We start from the raw sequence: 22,771 nt of genomic DNA, 5'->3' as shown, positions 1-22,771 counted from the left end.
ATTCAAAGGTAGATGAATGGCTTGTGTGCTCTTGGGACTGATGGGGCCTGATCGATGTGAATACATCTGAAAATACATTTGATTTCCCTCTTGGAAAGCAGAGTACTCATCAGTCACTGTAAGCCTAGTGACAGAAAGCAGGTAAGTGAAAGTAGGAAAGCAAGTGCATGAAAGAAATACACTGGCCAAGAGGAAATTGTTTTAATGAAGCAAGCTGTACTGTGAAACCAGCACAGACTAGCTTCCCTCAACTCTACAACCTCTGCACCCAGTTCAGATCTCAAGTGACATTTTCTCTTCAGCTAGAGGAGGTAAAAAAAAACTAAATTATAAATCCTTGACTCACACAAATTATCTGAATTCTTTCAGGAGACACTTGCTAAACAGCAGCAAGCCACAGGGAGCTTGGGGAAGCAGACTCTTATACAGATTATATGACATTTTGTGTAGTTGTAATTTAGGTGACAGAGAGGTAAGTTCCAGCTGTGCCTCGGGCTCTCCTTAAAGCAGTTTTTGTGACAGCATTGTCTGTCCAAGAATGAGGGTAAGATGTTGATCTGGACTAGCAGATGAATCCACATGACCTGTTTGTGTGTCTGATGTGTGTACACAGATACAAAAAACACCCCATGTGCCAAAAACGAGGGGGGGAAAGAGAAAAGAAGGCAAAAAACTTCCCCAGACAAATGTGAAAATACTAGACCTTCTTGCTCTCTACAACTGCCTGAAGGGAGGTTGTAGCCAGGTGGGGGTTGGTCTCCTCTCCCAGGCAAGCAGCACCAGAACAAGAGGACACAGTCTCAAGCTGCACCAGGGGAGGTTTAGGCTGGATGTTAGGAAGAAGTTCTTCCCAGAAAGAGATTGGCCATTGGAATGTGCTGTCCAGGGAGGTGATGGAGTCACCATCACTGGAGGTGTTTAAGAAGAGACTGGATGGGGTGCTTGGTGCCGTGGTTTAGTTGATTAGATGGTGTTGGGTGGTAGGTTGGACGTGAAGATCTTGAAGGTCTCTTCCAACCTGTTCTATTCTATTCTATTCTATTCTATTCTATTCTATTCTATTCTATTCTATAGGTGTCGTTGTTAGAACCTGCTGACATTTGTCAAGGAGGAAGCAGAAACATTATTTTCTCCTCATTTACTACAAACAAATAGTTCCTACATAGCCTTGCCAATGGCAGTCCCAGCCTATATTAGAAATAGTGTGGCCAGCAGGACCAGGGAGGTGATTGTCCCTCTGTACTCAGCACTGGTGAGGCCACACCTCCAGTCCTGTGTTCAGTTTTGGGCACTGCAGTACAGGAAGGACATGGAGGCACTGGAGTGGGAGCAGGGAAGCGTGGCTAAGTTGGTGAAGGGCCTGGAGAACAAGTCCTGTGAGGAGAGTCTGAGGCAGCTGGGGCTGTTTAGTCTACAGGAAAGGAGGTTGAGGGGAGACCTTATTGCTCTCTACAACCACTTGAAAGGAGATTGGAGAGGGGTAGGCACTGGTCTTTTCTCACAAGTAACTGATGAGAAAGAGAGGGACTGATCTCAAGCTGTGCCAGGGGAGGTTTAGGCTGGACATTAGGAAAAAACCTTTTTCATGGAGAGGGTTTTCAGGCACTGGAATGTGCTGCCCAGGGAGGTGGCTGAATTGCCATCTCCAGACATGTTTAAAAGCCATATAGATCTGGTGCTTGGGGGTATGGTGTAGTGAAAGACTTAGTGGAGTGGGCAAAATCGCTACACCTAATGATCTTAGAGGTCCTATCCAGCCTGGATGATCCTGTGATTTCATGTTTTGATGGACACAGCACTTCTCCAGTGGTATAGCATTTCCCCTCCCCCTCAGATCTGGCATAATATCCCCAAAGCCATTGTCTGCATGTTAGATATTTGTTTGTAACAGCTACATTTCCTCTCAGGAATAGAATAGAATAGAATAGAATAGAATAGAATAGAATAGAATTAACAAGGTTGGAAAAGACCTTCGAGATCATCAACCTATTACCCAACACCATCTAATCAACTAACCCATGGCACCAAGTGCCTCATCCAGGCTCTTCTTAAACACCTCCAGGGATGGTGACTCCACCACCTCCCTGGGCAGCACATTCCAAAGGCCAATCTCTTTTTCTGGGAAGAATTCTTCTTAACATCCAGCCTAAACCTCCCCTGGTGCAGCTTGAGACTTTGTCCTCTTGTTCTGTTGGTGGTTGCCTGGGAGAAGAGACCAACCCCCTCCTGGCCACAACCTCCCTTCAGGGAGTTGTAGACAGCAAGAAGGTCCTTTTTTCTTCCTTTGTGCTGCTGAAGGAGGTTGCTAAATGAGCTACATCACACTGTGTTTGTGAATGTCTATCCAAACTGTTGACCTGTGTCAGTGGTGTGGCTTCTGGTTTTAATTGTATGGTTGGCTAATTTTACTAATGACAATGTTTCATAGCCTGTTTTGGGTAAGAGGCATCTCTTGATGCCTCAAAACTTGGTAGTAGATCAGGAAGGTTTTGTCTATTATTCCCATTAATTGCTCTGGCCATGTAATTCTGTCTTTATTTTCAGCAGCATTTTGTACATTCTTTTTCCTTTTTCTCAGCAGTAGCACAGCCTGCAAACATGAATTAGAATGAGGAGTTTGTCATAAAGGGGTAGAGCCTGGAGTTGTGCAGAGCTCCTAAATAAATAATAGTGACATGACTGAACACTAATATGCAAGTTAGTATTTCTAGAAGTTGTAATCAGGCTACAAAATACCTGTCAGAGGGAAGAGCTCCAGTCCTGTTGAAGCTGACAGTGCTCCTGACAGTAACAGCACATACGTTCTTCTGAGTGAGACTGGAAGCCTTGTTGCCTCTGTTCATCTGGACAGCATGGATGCTTACTCAATTGTGAACCCGTGTTTCTTCCAAACACTTCTATATTAATGATCCACTAGTGCACAGAATTGCACAGAAGCACACAGAATTGAGTCAGTCATCAGCAAATTTGCAGATGACACCAAGTTGGGAGCATATGTTAATCTGTTAGAGGGCAGAAGGGCTCTGCAGAGGGACCTCGATGGACTGGACAGATGGGCAGAGGCCAACAAGATGAAGTTTAACAAATCCAAGTGCTGGGTGCTGCACTTTGGCCACAACAACCCCATGCAGAGCTACAGGCTGGGGACAGAGTGGCTGGAAAGCTTCCAAACAGAAAGGGACCTGGGGGTACTGATTGACAGCAGCTGAACATGAGCCAGCATTGTGCCCAGGTGGCCAAGAAGGCCAATGGCATCCTGGGCTGCATCTAAAATAGTGTGGCCAGCAGGAGCAGGGAAGTCATTGTGCCCCTGCACTCCGCAATGGTTAGGCAGCACCTTGAGTCCTGTGTCCAGTTCTGGGCCCCTCAGTTTAAGAAGGACATTGAGACACTTGAACGTGTCCAGAGAAGGGCAACAAGGCTGGGGAGAGGCCTTGAGCACAGCCCTGTGAGGAGAGGCTGAGGGAGCTGGGATTGCTTAGCCTGGAGAAGGGAAAGCTCAGTGTAGACCTTCTTGCTGTCTACAAGTCCTTGAAGGGAGGTTGTAGCCAGGAAGGGGTTGGTCTCTTCTCCCAAGCAAGCAGCACCAGAACAAGAGGACACAGTCTCAAGCTGCACCATGGAAAGTTTAGGCTGGAGATGAGGAGAAAGTTCTTCACCAAGAGAGTAATTGGCCATTGGAATGTGCTGCCCAGGAAGGTGGTGGAGTCACCATCCCTGGAGGTGTTCAAGAGGGGATTGGACATGGCACTTGGTGCCATGGTTTAGTCATGAGGTCTGTGGTGACAGGTTGGACTTGATGATCTTTGAGGTCTCTTCCAACCTTGGTGATTCTGTGAATTCTCATTTTTTAAAGCAAGTGGGTACTGCTCTGTCTGAAGGGCAGGGTTGTCTCCCCACAGAACAAAGACTTCTTGGAAATGCAGAAGCCCCTGTGCTCATCCACGTGTTGGCACTTAGGCTCTGTGTGTCACACACACCTGAGGTTTCCTGATACCAGCCCTACTGTCAGGACCTGCCAGTCTTAGTATGCTTTGGGTTTTCAGATTATAATGCAAAACTAGAAATGCTCAGGAGTGCTCTGGAAAGATACAACATTAACTGGAGAGGAATCTGTTCCTCTACAGAAGCAGAAGCCAAGTTTTGCTGTTGTAGCCAGTAAGGTAGAGACAACTTAATAACACTGCAGCATTATTACAGACTTGTGACACCAAGCTGGGGGCAGGAGTTGATCTGCTGGAGGGTAGAGAGGCTCTGCAGAGGGACCTTGACAGGCTGGGCAGATGGGCAGAGTCCAACGGCATGAGATTTAACACATCCAAGTGCCAGGTTCTGCACATTGGCCACAGCAACCCCATGCAGAGCTACAGGCTGGGGTCAGAGTGGCTGGAGAGCAGTCAGGCTGAGAGGGACCTGGGGGTGCTGGTCGACGGTAGACTAAACATGAGCCTGCAGTGTGCCCAGGCAGCTAAGAGGGCCAATGGCATCCTGGCCTGCATCAGGAACAGTGTGGCCAGCAGGAGCAGGGAGGTCATTCTGCCCCTGTACACTGCACTGGTTAGGCCGCACCTCGAGTCCTGTGTCCAGTTCTGGGCCCCTCAGTTTAGGAAGGAGGTTGACTTGTTGGAACGAGTCCAGAGGAGAGCAACAAAGTTGGTGAGGGGTTTGGAACATAAGCCCTACGAGGAGAGGCTGAGGGAGCTGGGGTTGCTTAGCCTGGAGAAGAGGAGACTCAGGGGTGACCTTATTACTCTCTACAACTACCTGAAGGGAGGTTGTAGCCAGACGGATGTTGGTCTCTTCTCCCAGGCAAGCAGTACCAGAACAAGAGGACACAGTCTCAGGCTGCACCAGGGGAGATTCAGGCTGGATGTTAGAAAAAAGTTCTATACAGAGAGAGTGATTGCACATTGGAATGGGCTGCCTGGGGAGGTGGTGGAGTCGCCATCACTGGAGGTTTTCAGGAGGAGACTTGATGGGGTGCTTGGTGCCGTGGGTTAGTTGTTTGGGCGGTGTTGGATTGGTTGATAGGTTGGACGCGGTGATCTTGAAGGTCTCTTCCAACCTGGTTTATTCTATGTATTCTATGTATTCTATGTATTTTTTGTATGGCCCCAAGTCACATGCAGAAATCACTTGCTGAAACCCAGAGTCAAAGCCAAACAACATAGGACTACAAACTGGGTAATTTGCATCTGTCTTTCAGAGGCTGTGTGGAGAGAAGGATTGTGCTGTGGAATTTGAACTGCACAATGGGAGTTGCACTTTGAACATGTCACAAAAGCAGCCTGTGTATTTGTGTATCTTCTTAGCCATCTACACATCCCAGAGGTGCGACTGAGACTGGAACTTTAACCTTAACTTAAGCAATTGTTTGTGGTAATAGACAAAATAACCTGATGCAGTGCTGCAGGCTGGGGACAGAGTGGCTGCAAAGCGGCCAGGCAGAAAGGGACTCAGGAGTACTGGTTGACAGCCTGCTGAACATGAGCCAGCAGTGTGCCCAGGTGGCCAAGAAGGCCAATGGCATCCTGGCCTGCATCAGGAATAGTGTGGCCAGAAGGAGCAGGGATGACATTGTGGGTTGGTCTCTTCTCCCAGGCAACCAGCACCAGAACAAGAGGACACAGTCTCAAGCTGTGCCAGGGGAAGTTTAGGCTGGAGGTGAGGAGAAAGTTGTTCCCAGAAAGAGTAATTGCCCATTGGAATGTGCTGCCCAGGGAGGTGGTGGAGTCACCGTCCCTGGAGGTGTTCAAAAAGGGATTGTGTGGCAATGCCAGCAATGAGCAGTGTGAGCAATCTGGCAGTGCAGGCCTAGAGCCTGAGATGGTGGTAGGCCATGCTCAGCATAAGTGCAGAGCCAGCTAGCAGTGTACCAAACCTGTGCTGTGCCTGCAGTATGTAACTGAAGCAGGACACTGGTAGCTATAAACACAGCAAGTTATCTTGGGACAACAGGACATGCACCTGCACCAACAACCTCGTGTGTCGTTAGTAGTTGGACCAATACTCTATAACAGTGTGATGTGTGGTCACTCATAGGGAACCAATGAGGCCATGCCAACGAGGCTCTCTGAGTTTATATAAGTTGTAGAAGTTCCCCTGATACGCACTTTCCTTTCCCATCTTCTTCTTCACTTTACACTACTGCGCTGTGCTCACTGTGCTCGCACTATGGTCCTACAATACTGGAACAAGAAAGGAACAATACTCGATCATATTGCTCAGCTGTATTGACTCCAATCTCCGTCGCTGATAGGATTGGACATAGCACTTAGTGCCATGGTTTAGTTAGTCTTGAGGTGTTGGGTGACAGGTTGGACTTGATGATCTCTGAGGTCTCTTCCAACCTTACTGATTCTATGATTCTATTAGGTGAAACCTGTTGTAGATTTTGATGTGAAGCTTCAGGAGCCTGCGCTGTCAATCCTAAAGTTCGCGACAGTAGGACAGGCCATCACATCCTTTCTGACAAGCCATCCCATAGAACTGCAAAAGAAAGTGTAATTTCTCCACAGTTTTCCCTGATGCCAGCTGATACACTGCTACAGAGATTCTTCATCATCGTTGACTATATTGATCACATGCAGCCTTGGTTTCTTTAGCATCACTGTCAAAAGCATCCCAGCAGTGTGCCCAGGTGGCCAAGAAGGCCAATGGCATCCTGGCCTGCATTAGGAATAGTGTGGCCAGCAGGAGCAGGGAAGTCATTCTGCCCTGTACTCTGCATTGGTTAGGCCACACCTTGAGTCCTGTGTCCAGTTCTGAGCCCCTAAATTTAAGAAGGACATTGAGACACTTGAATGTGTCCAGAGAAGGGCAACAAAGCTGGGGAGGGGTCTGGAGCACAGCCCTGTGAGGAGAGGCTGAGGGAGCTGGGGTTGTTTAGCCTGGAGAAGAGGACGCTCAGGGGAGACCTTCTTGCTCTCTACAACTCCCTGAAGGGAGGTCGTAGCCAGGTGAGGGTTGGTCTCTTCTCCCAGGCAACCAGCACCAGAACAAGAGGACACAGTCTCAAGCTGCACCAGGGGAGGTTTAGGCTGGAGGTGAGGTGTAAGTTCTTCCCAGAGAGAGTTGTTAGCCAATGTGCTGCCCAGGGAGGTGGTGGAGTCACCGTCCCTTGAGGTGTTCCAAAGGGGATTGGACGTGGCACTTGGTGCCATGGTTTAGTTAGTCATGTGGTGTTGGGTGACAGGTTGGACTTGATGATCTCTGAGGTCTCTTCCAACCTTACTGATTCTATGATTATTGTCAGGCCTTCTGTGTGTTTCCTTTTTTGTTTCCCTTGCTTACTTCTTAAAAAAAAAATAAAAAGAAGAGAGAGAGAGAGAGAGAGATTGGATTGAAATTTTACATCATATTACCACCAGCTCTTGGCTGATGCTACACAGGCTGTGTCCTAATCGCTGCCTTTTTGTTTCCCTCATGTGTGAGTCCCATTTTCTGTGAGCACCATATGAAGTAATTTTAAGCTTTTAACTCTCTGTAATATCTGTTTCCTCCAGACTCTGTGACTGTTTCTGTGTCTGAATTATTAAGTGCCAGAGAAAAACGTTGCCTCGCTACTTGTTGTTAATGCTGAGGAAGCCCTGCCGAATCTTGCCGTGTTTGTGCATGCTGCAGAGGTGGAAAGAAAGGAAACTTACAGAACTAATAATAGCAGCAGCTCTGTGGCTAGGAGCCTTGTAATTGTAACTCCATGACGACAATCTGATTCAAACCAGGATGAAGTCCATATCTCTTATCTGTTGTATCAGTTCCGGCACATCAAAGTTGAAAAGAAATTTGGATGTTTTTGCATTAGAGGAAAATATGATTTTCACTTCAGATGCAGAGTGGTCCTTCCTAGCACTTGAGAGGGTAGGGTTTTCAATATGCACAGGATGAATTTTAAATGAAGCATCCCCTGATCTTTAAGCCTGCCTCATGCAGAGCTGACACAGTGCTTGCATTTGCAATCAGATAACAAGAAGACCAGAATACAGTTGCTGATATCTTACTTCTACCTCACCCTTCAGTGCATTACCTTCCTGGGAGTGTGTGGTGTTGAACATGACTTGCTGTGATTCAGCAGGCAGCAGCATCCTCCTGTTTTGCAGACTACCAGCAGCCCAGAGGCACTGAAACTCCTCACTGTGCTGCTCATCACGAAAGTTACTAGAGACAGTGGACTTCCTAATCCTCTGTGTACCCCAAGTGGCCTTCCCTACTGTACCAAAACATCATGGCATTTTTAATAGTTTCATTTAAAACCAGGCAAGTTCCAAAACAATGTCAAATCTACAGAGCACAAGAAGCTAAGGGCTCATGGGTTCTGCTTCTCCCTATCTGCAAGTGAGTGGTGTGATGAGAGTAAACCTGAAATAGGTGAACAGGCAGCTCAGACGTTTAAGGCTTACATGTTTGAGCCTTTATTGTATTTTATTCTGATGTTTTTCCCTCTATCACCCTCCTTGGAAATGTTTCCTCAGTAGTGAGCAGGGCAGCTGTTCCAGAGTTGGCCTATGCAGTTGTTTAGGATTGCCTATGGATGCCTAAGAAAGCAACAAGAACAAAACGTCTACGTGGCAGTTGCTGGAAATACTTTTGCATCTTCCAGTTAATTTTACCTCAGGAGATTTCCAGAGCAGGATGGTATTTGGTTGGTGGTGGTGGTGGTGTTTGTTTGTTTGGGGTTTTTTTGGCTGGTTGGCTGGTTATTTTCTGTTTGGCAGCCCTTGATGGCTTGCTGTATCAAGTGCTTGCCTGCTCTGTTGAATCCCTGCAGACTTTTTTGCATTCAGAGCATTAACATCTTTGACATGTCTAATACACTCAGGTCTTCACCATCATGAACTTGTCTTTGGCTTGTATGTGATGCCAGCTGCTGTAATTTGATACTGTAGTTTTTTACTAGGTAAGACACTGTATAATTAATCCTTGTCTGCCCTTGTTCGTGCCATGTCTGATTTTATATACCCCTGTCACATTCTTCGTGCACCCAGCACCGGCTTAGATTTGAAGGGGGAGGGGGTTGTTAATCTCATGCTTGCCTCTGAGAGTAAGGGCTCTCCACTTGTTGCCCTGAGGCAAGCCAAGGATGAAGCACTGGGACACCCCAAGGGAATCAAGGGGGATTCACCTCAGAGGGTGGCACAGCCAGCACAGCTGAAGTGCCTCTGTGCCAATGCACACAGCTGGGGCAGCAAACAGGATGAATGAAGGGCACCGTGCTGCTGGAGTGCTATGGCACAGAGGCTATCACTGACACTGGGGGGGATGATTCCCATGAGGGGAAGGTAGGGATGGATGGGTACAAGCTCTTCAGGAAGGACAGGCAGGGCAGGAGGTGTTGCTCTCTGTATCAGTGACCAGCTGGAATCAGTGGGGCTCCACCTGGGCAAGGATGATGAGCTGGTGGAGAGCACATGGGTGAAGATTAGAAGGATCACAGAGGAAGGTGATGTTATTGTAGCGGTCTGCTACAGGCCACCTGACCAGCAGAACCAAGCAGAAGAGGCACTCCACAGGCAAATGGAAGTGGCTTTGTGTTCACAGGCCCTGCTCCTCATGGGGGATTTCAACCACCCTGACCTCTGCTGGAGGGACAGCACAGCCAGGTACAGCATTGCAGGATGTTCCTGGAATGCATAGGTGACAGCTTCCTCCTCCAAATGGCAGAGGAACCAAGGAGAAAAGGCTATGCTGGACCTTGTTCTCACCAGTAGGGAAGGGTTAGTGACCACTATGAGGCTCTGGGATAACCTTGGCTCTCAGGGATCAGTACTGGGACCAGTTTGTTTAACATCTTTGTTGGTGACAGGGAGTGGCATTGAGTGCACCCTCAGCAGGTTTGCTGATGACACCAAGCTGTCTGGTGCAGCAGACAGGCTGGAGGGAAGGATCCATCCAGAGGGACCTGGACAGGCTGCAGAGCTGGGCCCATGACAGCCTCATAAGATTCAACAAGACCAGGTGCAAGGTCCTGCATCTGGATTGGGGCAATCCCAAGCACTGATATAGGCTGGGCAGGGACTGGCTTGAGAGCAGCCCTGAAGAAAAGGACCTGGGGGTGCTGATTGACAGCTGGCTGAACATAAGACAGCAGTGTGCCCAGGGGGCCAAGAAGACTCAACAGGAGCCAGCAGTGAACACTTGCAGCCCAGAAAGCCAATCCCATCCTGGGCTGCATCAAGAGAAGCACAGCCAGCAGGTTGAGGGAGGTGATTCTCCCCCTCTACTCCGCTCTGGTGAGACCCCACCTGGAGTACTGCATCCAGGTCTGGAGCCCCTATTACAAGAGGGATCTGGAGGTGCTGGAAGGTGTCCAGAGAAGGGCCAGGAGGATGAGCAGAGGGCTGGAGCACCTCTCCTGTGAGGACAGACTGAGGGAGTTGGGGCTGTTCAGTCTGGACCTAATTGTGGCCTTCCAGTATCTGAAGGGGACTACAAGAAAGCTGGGGAGGGACTCTTTAGGGTGTCAGGGAATGATAGGACTAGGGGGAATGGAGTGAAACTAGAAATGGTTAGATTCAGGTTGGATGTTAGGAAGAAGTTGTTCCCTATGAGGGTGGTGAGAGACTGACACAGGTTGCCCAGGGAGGTGGTGGAAGCCTCATCCCTGGAGGTTTTTAAGGCCAGGCTGGATGTGGCTGTGAGCAACCTGCTGTAGTGTGAGGTGTCCCTGCCCATGGCAGGGGTGTTTGGAACTGGATGATCCTTGAGGTCCCTTCCAACCCTGACAATTCTATGATTCTATGACCTTTGTGTAAAGGAAGCAGGCACTTAAATTACTGCATCTATGCTTCCATCTGGTCAGATGAGAGAGTGCTGTTGGGAGTGTTGGCCTTTTATCTTGCTGCAAAGCAGTCTTCAGTTTTAATGGCCAACTTAGCATGGGTTCTCTGAAATGTCTTCATGAAACAGAGTACCCCTGTGCCCATTCATCTCTTGCTATAGCTCAGGGGAAAAACAACCTTGGAGCTCTGCTAGACGGTTCTAGAAAAACATCAGCAAATATTGAGATTGGAAGAGCAGTGGGCAGCAGTGAGCCAGCAGAGGAGAACAGCTGGAAGACTCTTTGTTTTACTTGGCTTTTTAAAAGGATCTTCATATTTAACTACATCATCTACATAGTCTAGCTTTGGGCACGAGTGTGGAATGGAATGGAATGGAATGGAATGGAATGGAATGGAATGGAATGGAATGGAATGGAATGGAATGGAATTGACCAGGTTGGAAAAAACCTTTGAGATCATCAAGTCCAACCTATCACCCAACACCATCTAATCAACTAAACCATGGCACCAAGTGCCTCATCCAGGCTCTTCCTAAACACCTCCAGGGATGGTGACTCCACCACCTCCCTGGGCAGCACATTCCAATGGCCAATCTCTCTTTCTGTGAAGATCTTCTTCCTAACATCCAGATTAAACCTTCCCTGGTGCAGCTTGAGACTGTGTCCTCTTGTGCTGGTGCTGGTTGCCTGGGAGAAGAGACCAACCCCCACCTGGCTACAACCTCCCTTCAGGGAGTTGTAGACAGCAATGAGGTCTCCCCTGAGCCTCTTCTTCTCCAGGCTAAGCATTTGAGCATTGAACACTGCCTGTTACAGTTAAATATGCTGGCACATAAAATTCAAACATTGCCAAAGAGTTAAAATTGGGAAACCTAGAGGTAAATTGAAAATAGGGGAAGTTTAGGCTGGAGGTGAGGAGAAAGGTCTTCACAGAGAGAGTTGTTGGCCATTGGAATGTGCTGCCCAGGGAGGTGGTGGAGTCACCATCCCTGGAGGTGTTTAGGAAGAGACTGGATGGGGTGCTTGGTGCCATGGTTCAGTCATGGGGTCTGTGGTGATAGGTTGGACTTGATGGTCTTTGAGGTCTCTTCCAACCTTGGTGATTCTGTGAACTTTGCCTCTTTTGTACCAGTAAAGCATTATTGTCTAAATTCTGCACAGCAGTAGCAGCCATCTAGCTGTAATCCTCCTGCAGAGATTTTTAAACAGAGGGCTCTAGAACCAGTTTCTAAACCCAATTTTTTTAAGTGCCTGAGAAAGAGGAATGTCTCTGATGTCAGACAAACTAAAGTCTTGAAGCAAAAATTGCAGGTCTCTTCTATCAAGATGTGATGATGGACCTTTCATTGCTCTCCAACTAGACATTTTTCTGGTTGTAACAAGATTCCCTTAGGGAATGCTCCTTCAGAGCAGTCCTATGGCCTGGCTTGTGCTGGAGGTCACATTGCAATTTATTCTTTCTGGTATTATCATAAAGAAATTATGAAAGTCATAGTCATGAAAACTGCCCACATTGCATTATTTAAATGATGCTTGGGTTTCAGTGCTGAGCACAGGCAAATCCAAGTGGAGCAGCAGTTGCTGGGCACTCCACATCTGACAATCAAATAGCTCTTCAAGGATTCATTTATGTCCACCTGAGTTATTAATACTTGGAGCAGAAATCATCTTGACCTCAATCTCTGAAGGCCTTAATTCTACATACACAGCTTGCAAATTCTGTGAAAATTAAGGAGACAGAGTCTGTCCCAAAAACTTGGAATGGAATGGAATGGAATGGAATGGAATGGAATGGAATGGAATGGAATGGAACAGAATGGAAGGTAATAGAATAGAATAGAATAGAATAGAATAGAATAGAATAGAATAGAATAGAATAGAATAGAATAGAATTAACCAGGTTGGAAAAGGCCCTCGACATCATCAAGTCCAACCTATCACCCCACACCATCTAATCAACTAAACCATGGCACTGCGTGAATAGAATAGAATAGAATGGGATAGAATAGAATGGAATAGAATGGAATAGAATAGAATAGAATAGAATAGAATAGAATAGAATAGAATAGAATAGAATAGAATAGAATAGAATAGAATAGAATTAACTAGGTTGGAAGAGACCTTTGAGATCATTGAGTCCAACCTATCACCCAACACCATCTAATCAACTAAACCATGGCACCAAGCACCCCATCCAGTCTCTTCCTAAACACCTCCAGTGATGGTGACTCCACCACCTCCCTGGGCAGCACATTCCAATGGCCAATAACTCTTTCTATGAAGAACTTCAGCCTAAACCTCCTTAGGAAAGACTTCCTCTTCACAACTAGGTTATGCTGAGGAAAGAGGAATGTACTAGACGTAACCCCATCTTTCTTCCTTGGACACAGCTAATGCACAGGCAAGAAAATGGCCACAGCCTCTGTGCTGCCAGTGGGACATATGGGTGCAGGCGTGGACCTGAATGTGTCAGAGCATTTCTCCACTTCTGTGAGTGAACTGCCCCAAAATAAAATTGCTACTGAGTCATCACAACCACATGCCAGATTGGATGGGGCCCTGAGCTGGTTTGGTGTCCCTGCCTATGGTAGTGGCTTTGGGACTAGATGGTAGGTAAGATTCATTCCTTCTCAAACCATTCCATGATTCTGTGCCTCAGTCAAAGGTTTCTAGGACTGCAGTACTCTGCACCTAGCACAGATACATTTCAAATCTAGGCTGAGTGCCCCACAACACTCACACTGGTGGCAGATTTGGAGGCTTTTCTTTTTAATAAAAATAGAATGATGAAATGAGACAAGATTGGCTGTGCTACAGGCTGGGGTCAGAGTGGCTGGAGAGCAGACAGGCAGAAAGGGACCTGGGGGTAGTGGTTGACAGCAGCTGAACATGAGCCAGCAGTGTGCCCAGGGGGCCAAGAAGGCCAATGGCATCCTGGCCTGCATCAGGAATAGTGTGGCCAGCAGGAGCAGGGAAGTCATTGTGCCCTGTACTCAGCACTGGTTAGGCCACACCTTGAGTCTTGTGTCCAGTTCTGGGCCCCTCAGTTTAGGAAAGATGTTGAGTTGCTGGAAGGTGTCCAGAGAAGGGCAACAAAGCTGGGGAGGGGTTTGGAACACAGCCCTGTGAGGAGAGGCTGAGGGAGCTGGGGTTGCTTAGCCTGGAGAAGAGAGGCTCAGGGGTGACCTTCTTGCTCTCTACAACTCCCTGAAGGGAGGTTGTAGACAGGCAGAGGTTGGTCTCTTCTCCCAGGCAAGCAGCACCAGAACAAGAAGACACAGTCTCAAGCTGTGCCAGGGGAGGTTTAGGCTGGAGGTGAATAGAAAGTTCTTCCCAGAAAGAGCTGTTAGCCTTTGGAATGTGCTGCCCAGGGAGGTGGTGGAGTCACTGTCCCTGGAGGTGTTTAAAAGGAGACTGGATGAAGCACTTGGTGCCATGGTTTAGTTGATGGTGTTGGGTGATAGGTTGGACCTGATGATCTGAAAGGTCTTTTCCAACCTGGTTAATTCTGTATTCTGTAAATGCACACTTTTAGGTCTGGTGTTTAAATTTCTTCTTATTTCATCTCAGTCCAGGTTTCTTTGTCTGTATTTTGGTCCTCACATGCTATTAAAATACTCTCATTAGATTTTTTTCTGTACTGAGGTCTTGAAGAGCGTGATGTTATGGAGAATTATGTAGCTCATAAAGTAGAAAGCCTCTGCGTTTGTATGGGCTGCCAGGGAGGTGGTAAAGTCACCATCCCTAGAGGTGTTCAAGAGGGGATTGGATGTGGCACTTGGTGCCATGGTCTAGTCTTGAGGTCTATGGAGTTGGTGATCTTTGAGGTCTCTTCCAACCTTGGTGATTCTGTGCTTCTGTGTACAACACACAGTCTAGGAGATGTTGAGAGTACAAAGCACTGCCCTTTCCCAGACAAAAGATGAATGCTTGCAGAGGGAGAGGGGAACTGCTCTGCAAATTTTCATAGGGTATTAGCCATAATATTTTGGGTTTCAACTTTGATCAAAATCCATATCTGTAGCCCTGTCAAATTCTACATGAAGATTGCTGTGCAGGTCCAGAGTCCAGACTTCTCTTCCTTGTAAGAAATGACACTTGCTTGCTTCTGGGGTATCCTCTCAGTGCTTATGGGAGCAGGTGCACATACATCAGCGTAACAAACGGCCACATTTTCTGAATACCTTGAATGCTTTTGCTTTTGCATGTGTCTCAACAGTTGTAAGAAAACAGACCATTTAAACCAGTTATTTCTGTGCTGGTTTTTGTTTTTGTTTTTGTTTTTGTTTTTAGTAAGGTCTTGCATTCAAACTTAAAAAAAGATGTCAACAAACTAATATCCAAAATGCAGTTACGTAAAGTCTTTTCAGTTACTGCTGAGCTTTGCATCATTATAGCACTTTTGCTTAGTACATCATTTCAGAGCTGTCTTGAGAAAATGTGGCATTGGCAGGCTTGCAACAAAGTGACAGCTTTGCCTGGGCTTCCCAAAGACAAGTGACTCTCTGACAGGTATTTATCCAGTGTCTTAGGAGGTAGTTAAAAGAAGCCAACTCAAGACTTGGAGGCTGTATTCGCTGGCAAGTGTGCGTGGGTTTGATTTGCACTGCATGAGTGCAGCTTGTCACATAAATATACACATATAAAAGATGTCAAGCAGGACAGCAGACCTGAGGATTGCATTTCTGCTTTCACACAGGTGATGGCTGCTGGGGTGTACTTGATGGTGTAAGGCTTCGTGAGGAAAATGGAAATTAGGGGTCTCATCAGCCTGGTAGCAGTTACCCAGGGCCAAGGCAGTACTTATGTAACTGCTTCCTCCACATATGTTCCTGTTTCTGTTGCAGTTTGATCTCTTGAAGGAGAAGGAGTGAAAGTATGTTCAGGGCTACAAGGCTGACCAGCACCCAGCAAGAAGGCTGGTGGCAGCTCCTCTGTGGCTAACTGTGCTTACCATCAACTGGGCTCATCTAGGCACTGCCATGGAAAACAGTGAGGGCTGTGGAGATATAAGCACTACCAACAATTTGTCTCTCAGAGTTCATCTTTCTGCATTTGCTTCTCTTGAACTTGAGCACAGAGACCATTGTAGCTGCATGAGATCCACCCAAGTATTGGTTGTGCTAGGCTGTTCCTAACTTACTGAGACTGTCTCTACTGCCCTTTCATCTGTATGGTGCTGTCGCAGGGGCAGCTTCTAACACATAACTTACCCATTTCTGTTGCAAAAGCCACTCATTAAATAGTGGCAGATACTCCAATGCTTACCAGGCAAGGTGCTGAGCAGGCTGCATGCAACAGGGATTGGACTCGACAAGGACTCTACAAAGCAGCCTGGCTTCTAGGTTTTTCAAGCAGCTAGGTGCCCTCCTGGGTGCCCTCCATGGTGCCCCCCATGAGGGTGACCATAGCACCACCCAGTCACACACCCAATCTGAGCATTAACAGAAAACACAGAGTCCAGAAGCACAGGTCAGACTGCTCACAAAGACGTGCTCATGTGCAGAGCCACAGGAGCCCCATCTGACCATCTGGCACACTGCCCTGCAGATGGCCACACCGCTGCCAAACACGCAGCCTCCATGAGAGGTTGGACCTGTGGGCACTGACTTTTGCAGGGACAAACTGACCTGGCTTAAAATTGCCTTGGAGCTTAGTGCCGCTTGCACCAGCCTCAGCCTGCTGCTGGAGTGACCGCTGAGCCCCTGCCTGGCACTTCCAGGCTCCAGCAGAGAGTGCAGAGTGGGCTGATGTTTTTCCTTCAATTAAAGCAAGGGATGGGCAGTGTGTGGGAAGCCATTAGCCTGGAGCATTGTATCGATTCTCCCTTCCCAGTGAGCAAGGATTATGTTGCTTTGTCTGCTTTCTACTGAGCTCACTGCAGACTTGAATCTCCTGGGGGGAAAAAGTACTCTCAAGTACACTGTTGTCTTATCCTTATCTCACATTTAGTTTCCTAATTGCAGCTTGGAAGTAAAATATCTTTCCTGCTAATTTTATTCTTTTTATATTAGGGAAATGCTGCCAAGTCTAACAACTTCTTCCTTCCACAGATGCCACATTAAGATGGTTGTTTTCCCCTGCTTCACAATGACAAAACTGTCAAGAAGCATTGGAGTCAGGAGAAACATGTGTTTTGTGTGCCAGTGAAGCAGCACTTACTATATTTAGTTTAAATCTGCCTGCAACAGAGAGATGGGTTTGTTTACACACTTTCTAATAATGATTTGAATCTGAAAGTTGTTTCTGCATTGGAGAGTGAAAACTTTGAGTGGATTTTCCCAAAAGCAGCTCGAGAGATTAGATATCAGCCGGAGGCTACATCTTCTATACTCTGTAATACTCTCTATTACTGGCTGCACACGGCTTGAATGGCTTTGCTTGGTGAAAATCTGACTTAATGTCCAGGCACATAAGTGATGGTGAATGGAGTGAAATCCAGCTGATGGCCAGTCACAAGTTGTGTTCCACAGGGCTCGGTATTTGGGCCAGTTCTCTTCAATATCTTTATCAATGATCTGGGCCAATTCTCTTCAGTATCTTTGTCAACAATCTGGATAAGGTGCTTGAGTGCACCCTCAGTAAGCTTACAACTGACACCACGCTGGGGGGAGTGCTGGCCTGCTTGAAGGCTCTGCAAAGAGATCTGGACAAGATGAATTGGTGGGCTGAAGTCAGCTGTATGAGGTCTAACAAGGCCAAGTGCTGGGTCCTGCACTTTGGTTACAACCACCCCAGCTTGGCTTTTCCAACCAAAAGAATTCTATGATTCTATGAAAACTTCAGATCTGGAGACCTCTTGTTTTGAAGCCAGACTATTTACTGATTTTAACACCACACTGGGGTTTTGTCACTTGGGAATTACCAGAACCAATATAAAACACATGAAGATTTTGAAGAGAACGTGTTGCTATCAAGTCCGGGGAAGAAACACAGCATGGCAGCACTTTGGGCTTGTGTGTGGGCATTGTGAAGCTGTTCCTAGTGTCATGAAACTCTTGGGCTGCTCCCAGTATCATGAGATTTTTGGGCTGCTCCCATAGGGACAGCTTAGCCTACAGGCTCAGGAAGATATCATCAGGAGGGTAGGTGGAAAATTAATGTTACTTTGTGTAAAAATCCTCCCTTTTCATTGAAGGAAATCAATAAAACATGAAGCTCCTTAAGGCGCTGCAGTAGTCAAGCCACAAACATCTTCCCCATGTCTTACAGAGCCCACTCCCCACTGTCCTTATACCCCTGACTGTGAGACTGCCCTGAGCTTTACTTCATCCCTAAACTGCAAGCTGCTTCTAGAAGGTGTGGGAGAGAAGGAAGAATAAGCAGCACTTTGCAAACTGCTATTAGAGAGTCCAGGGTAGTCTCCTGTACTGAACCTATTAGTGGCCAAGCTGCATTAAACTCATATCAAACCTTTTTCATGGTATGTAGTGAGCGAGCTCTGGAATGAGACAGATGTTAAGACATGGGAATGGCTCTTTGTAACATTAGAAACTTGGTGGCTAGATCACAGAGTTAGGAAAACAAATATAAGAAGTCACTTTAAACATAAAATAGACCAAGTAATTTCCAGCCTGTATTTACAGTGGTGCTGCCTTGCTGAACTCTCAGAGCTGGAGAAATCTTTCTCTTCATTTTTTTGTCTTTCTGGTATTGTAAGACAGAGGTAGTATGCTTTTAAATAACTAAATAAGCCACATTGCACACAAGGTAAGACTCTTGAAACCGTTGCCATACGTGTGCAGAAGTTGTGCATGTGTCTGATAAGTGCAGTGCTACAGGCTGGGATCAGAGTGGCTGGAGAGCGGCCAGGCAGAGAGGGACCTGGGGGTGCTGGTCGATGGTAGGCTGAACATGAGCCTGCAGTGTGCCCAGGCAGCCAAGAGGGCCAATGGCATCCTGGCCTGGATCAGGAACACTATGGCCAGCAGGAGCAGGGAGGTCATTCTGCCTCTGTACACTGCACTGGTTAGGCTGCACCTCAAGTCCTGTGTCCAGTTCTGGGCCCCTCAGTTTAGGAAGGAGGTTGACTTGCTGGAACGAGTCCAGAGAAGGGCAACAAAGCTGAGGAGGGGTTTGGAACACAGCCCTGTGAGGAGAGGCTGAGGGAGCTGGGGTTGCTTAGCCTGGAGAAGAGGAGAGTCAGGGGAGACCTTCTTGCTGTCTACAACTACCTGAAGGGAGATTGTAGACAGACGGATGTTGGTCTCTTCTCCCAGGCAGCCAGCACCAGAACAAGAGGACACAGTCTCAGGCTGCACCAGGGGAGGTTTAGGCTGGAGGTTAGGAAGAAGTTCTACACAGAGAGAGTGATTTGCCATTGGAATGGGCTGCCCAGGGAGGTGGTGGAGTCACCATCATTGGAGGTGTTCAGGAGGAGACTTGATGGGGTGCTTGGTGCCATGGTTTATAGTTGATTAGGTGGTGTTGGATTAGTTGATAGGTTGGACGCGATGATCTTGAAGGTCTCTCCCAACCTGGTTTATTCTATTCTATTCTATTCTATTCTATTCTATTCTATTCTATTCTATTCTATCCTATTCTATTGTATCCTATTCTATTCTATTCTATTCTTGCAGATCATTCTTTCCTTACAACTTGTCCGCACTTGGCAGATGTGCAGCTAGTCACAGAGTGAAATCTCTTTCTCCCTGCAGATCGTGTTCCGGAAAATCAGCGACGTCAAACGTGAAGAAGAGGAGAGAATGAAGAGGAAGAACGAAGCGCCGCTGATCTTACCCCCGGACCACCCGGTGCGCCGGCTGTTCCAGCGGTTCCGGCAGCAGAAGGAAGCGCGGCTGGCAGCGGAGAGGGGCAGAGACCCAGATGAGCTGGACGTGGAGAAGGGCGATGCTTCGGGGGAGCACTCCTCCGCCCGCGCGGTGGTCAAAGCCAGCGTTGTGACTGTACGGGAGAGTCCGGCAACCCCTGTGCCATACCAGTCTGCTTCCACATCAGGGGCATCCGACCAGGCGAAGCTGCAGGCCCCCACGTCAGACCACACAGGGTGTAAGGTGTCGGGGGAATACCCTCGGCGAAAAGGCTGGGCCAAATTCAAAGATGCCTGCGGGAAAGGTGAAGACTGGAACAAGGTCTCTAAAGCAGAGTCCATGGAGACTTTACCAGAGAGAACTAAAGTTTCAGGAGAAGCTACCCTGAAGAAGACGGACTCTTGTGACAGTGGCATCACAAAAAGTGACTTGCGCTTGGATAACGCTGGGGAGACAAGAAGCCCACAGGACCACAGCCCAGTGCTCCCTGAAGTCAAGCATTCCTTTTATCCCATCCCAGAACAGACTCTTCAGGCCACCATGCTGGAAGTAAAACATGAGTTGAAAGAGGACATCAAGGCTTTAAACACCAAAATGACCAATATAGAAAAACAACTCGCTGAGATACTTAGGATATTGACCTCAAGAAGAAGCTCACAGTCACCACAGGAGTTGTTTGAAATATCAAGGCCCCAGTCTCCAGAATCAGAAAAAGACATGTTTGGAGCTAGCTGAGGTGTTTCTTTGAAAAAGCAAAAACAGACAAACAAATAAACCAACAAAGAAAGAAACAACCCCCCCTAATATTTTAGATTTAATCTTCTTGCAAATGAGTGAGGGGCCAGGTCAGTAAGCATGTGCCCTGTGTCTAAAAAGGTACGGTCACAAGAATTGCAGCCTCCTGTCAAGATGGCAGCTGACTCTGAAGCCTTTTTGACAAGCAAGGGTACAGTTTCTCAAGTTGTTGTTGTTTTTTTTTTCCCCTCTGTTGGTGCCCTTTTCCCCTCACTCTCCCTTTTGGAATGAGAGTTCTGACAGCAGCAGCCATCCCTCTGAGCCCCAGGTGACTCCTGAGGTTTGTGGAGCATGCCTTGTATGGTTGGCTTGGGTTTTGCCCACAGGAACAAACACCTGGCAGGCTGCTTACGTTTTCAGTGTTTGGGGTGTGTTTGGTTCTTTTGCTGCTGCTGTCACTTCCCCTGTACAGCATGTTAAATGTCACAGTATATTTTCATATGTGTAATAATGCAAAGAGCAGTAGGAGACGTGTATTTCATGCCAGTAGAATGGGTGCTACTTGGTAATGAAGTGGGGTTTGGGTTTTCTTTGGACAATCAAGGAAGGGCTAGAAAGATGAAAACAAAATAGGTACTTTTTAATTGCAGACTGACCTATTGCTAAAGCAATTGCATTTAACAAGATCCTCAACAACAGTCACAGGATTTCAGGTCTGTTAATGATTGAGATCTTCCATATTCTCATTCACTAAGTCAAAGACACTGATTTTCAAAACCTTAATTTCTGTCTCAGATGTCTTTGAGGGTTTTTTTACCTTTGCTTTTAACTCCAGCTGCTGGTGGACAGAGGGTTGGACGTGCAATGTGCCTGAGCACAGCCCACGCAACATACTGGGAACATCAACAGCAGGTCCTGCATCGTTGTTTCCCCATGAAAATATACTGTGGCATTTATGTCCTGGTTTTGCTCTTTAATCCTTGTCACATTCTTATCTGGAAGTTTCGGTTTTGCTAATGTTCATTGTAGCCAAAGGCTTTCTCAGAACTTTTAAAGATCTTAGATGTTGGCACTTTTCCTCTGCATCCAGATACATTGTTCCTGATCTAATCTGGCTAGTAAGCAAACGGATAGTAGAGGTGGGATACAGTACACGCTGCATACAAGTGCTGTTGTAACCAGGAAACAAAAAGGTCTGCTTCTTAAAGAAGGAGATGATTCCAAAACTTTGATTTTCATAACCTTTGTGGAGGTAGATTGAAGCACTTTACTGAAACTACTCTTACTCCTTTAGATAGGGAAACATATCATGGCCTGGGTTATCACCTCTGGATGCAGGTGTATATTCACAGTATATGCTCTCCACTGATCTGGTATGTGCACTATTTAACAGTAGGTTAGAGCTGGGAAGCATGGTGCAACACTTTTTAGGCTTTTCATTTTAAAGGCAATAGGTCTTACCACAGTGTGGGGGTAGTCAAGTCTTAGTTTTCTTATCCCCCCATGGCACTAAATCATTTACAAAAAACCTCATGATTTGGGGGGGAAGATTTTTGTTTGTGTTAATTAAGGATGAGGTACAGAAAATTACCCATCTGAAAGGATTTTTGCTGGTCTGGTGCTTGGACAATGCAATGCAGAACTGTGTCAGACATCCCTGAGGAGGCGTGAGGTTCACAGATCCACCAGCACAGTTGTGAGGCCATGCTGTACAAAGTGGGTCTTGAAATCAGTATCTTTGCTTGTGTCTGTTCCTGTGGTAACTGCCCTTGCTCTCAAAGATGCTGACTATTCCCAGCACAGCACCCTCATTTCCAGGTCCACAGGCAGATTTAGGATTGACTTTCACCTTGGTTCAATATGTGAATACCTGCAGATTGTGAATTCTTACCCAAGGAACAGCTACCAGGATCAAGTCTGCAGTTTGCTTTTTCCCTCCCACAAGAAAGGGCCATAGGGAGGTGACTAACTCTGAAACTGAGGTGCCATTTCCTTCCCTCATTTCTAGTTCTGTGCATAGGTTTTCTCAGTTATAACTGGTGTCTTTCACAGTTATGCACTGCAAACATGCAGTACTGAGGCGTGTTCTCCTTGACCATAGTCACACTGTGTGTTCAGTTCTAAGTGACAATGGTTACCTGTAATAGCTGAAGCATCAGCTGTGGCTGTAAGAAATCCATGCATCAGTGATTTCAGTTAGAAACTCTTGAGTGATTTTTTTTTCTTTATAGCCTCCTTAGTCAGTAAATTCATCAGCTAATGATAAACTCATCAGCTAATGAAATCATGCCAAGTAAACCACGGGTGTACTGCCACACGTATAACTGATGTTCCAAAATTCCAGCAAGTTTATAGAGATTGGCTTGGAGCCAATTTCCTAATCCAGACAAGTTCCTCATCAGCATTGTCTTCCTTGCACGAGGTTTTCTTTGTAAAATGTTTGAAAAGCTGAAAGTCTCCTCGAACTTCAGTCTTGTTTCACTGGTCT

The 22,771-nt window shown here is 46.9% G+C and overlaps 1 protein-coding gene across 1 annotated transcript in view; it reads left to right on the top strand.

Annotated features, from left to right (window-relative positions):
• KCNH1 (potassium voltage-gated channel subfamily H member 1) overlaps positions 1-22,771 on the top strand; it is a 296,255-nt gene that overhangs the window by 271,110 nt on the left and 2,374 nt on the right. The window contains exon 11 of the mRNA XM_054169248.1: positions 19,435-20,494. Within this exon, the coding sequence (XP_054025223.1) occupies positions 19,435-20,283 (849 nt within the window). The 3' untranslated portion in view covers positions 20,284-20,494. The remainder of the gene's footprint in view (positions 1-19,434; positions 20,495-22,771) is intronic.

Source organism: Dryobates pubescens, chromosome 2 (genome assembly GCF_014839835.1).
Source record: "Dryobates pubescens isolate bDryPub1 chromosome 2, bDryPub1.pri, whole genome shotgun sequence".
NCBI classification, from domain to species: domain Eukaryota; kingdom Metazoa; phylum Chordata; class Aves; order Piciformes; family Picidae; genus Dryobates; species Dryobates pubescens.
The sequence above is the reverse complement of the archived record's forward strand: the minus strand, read 5'-3'. Positions and strand labels throughout refer to the sequence as shown.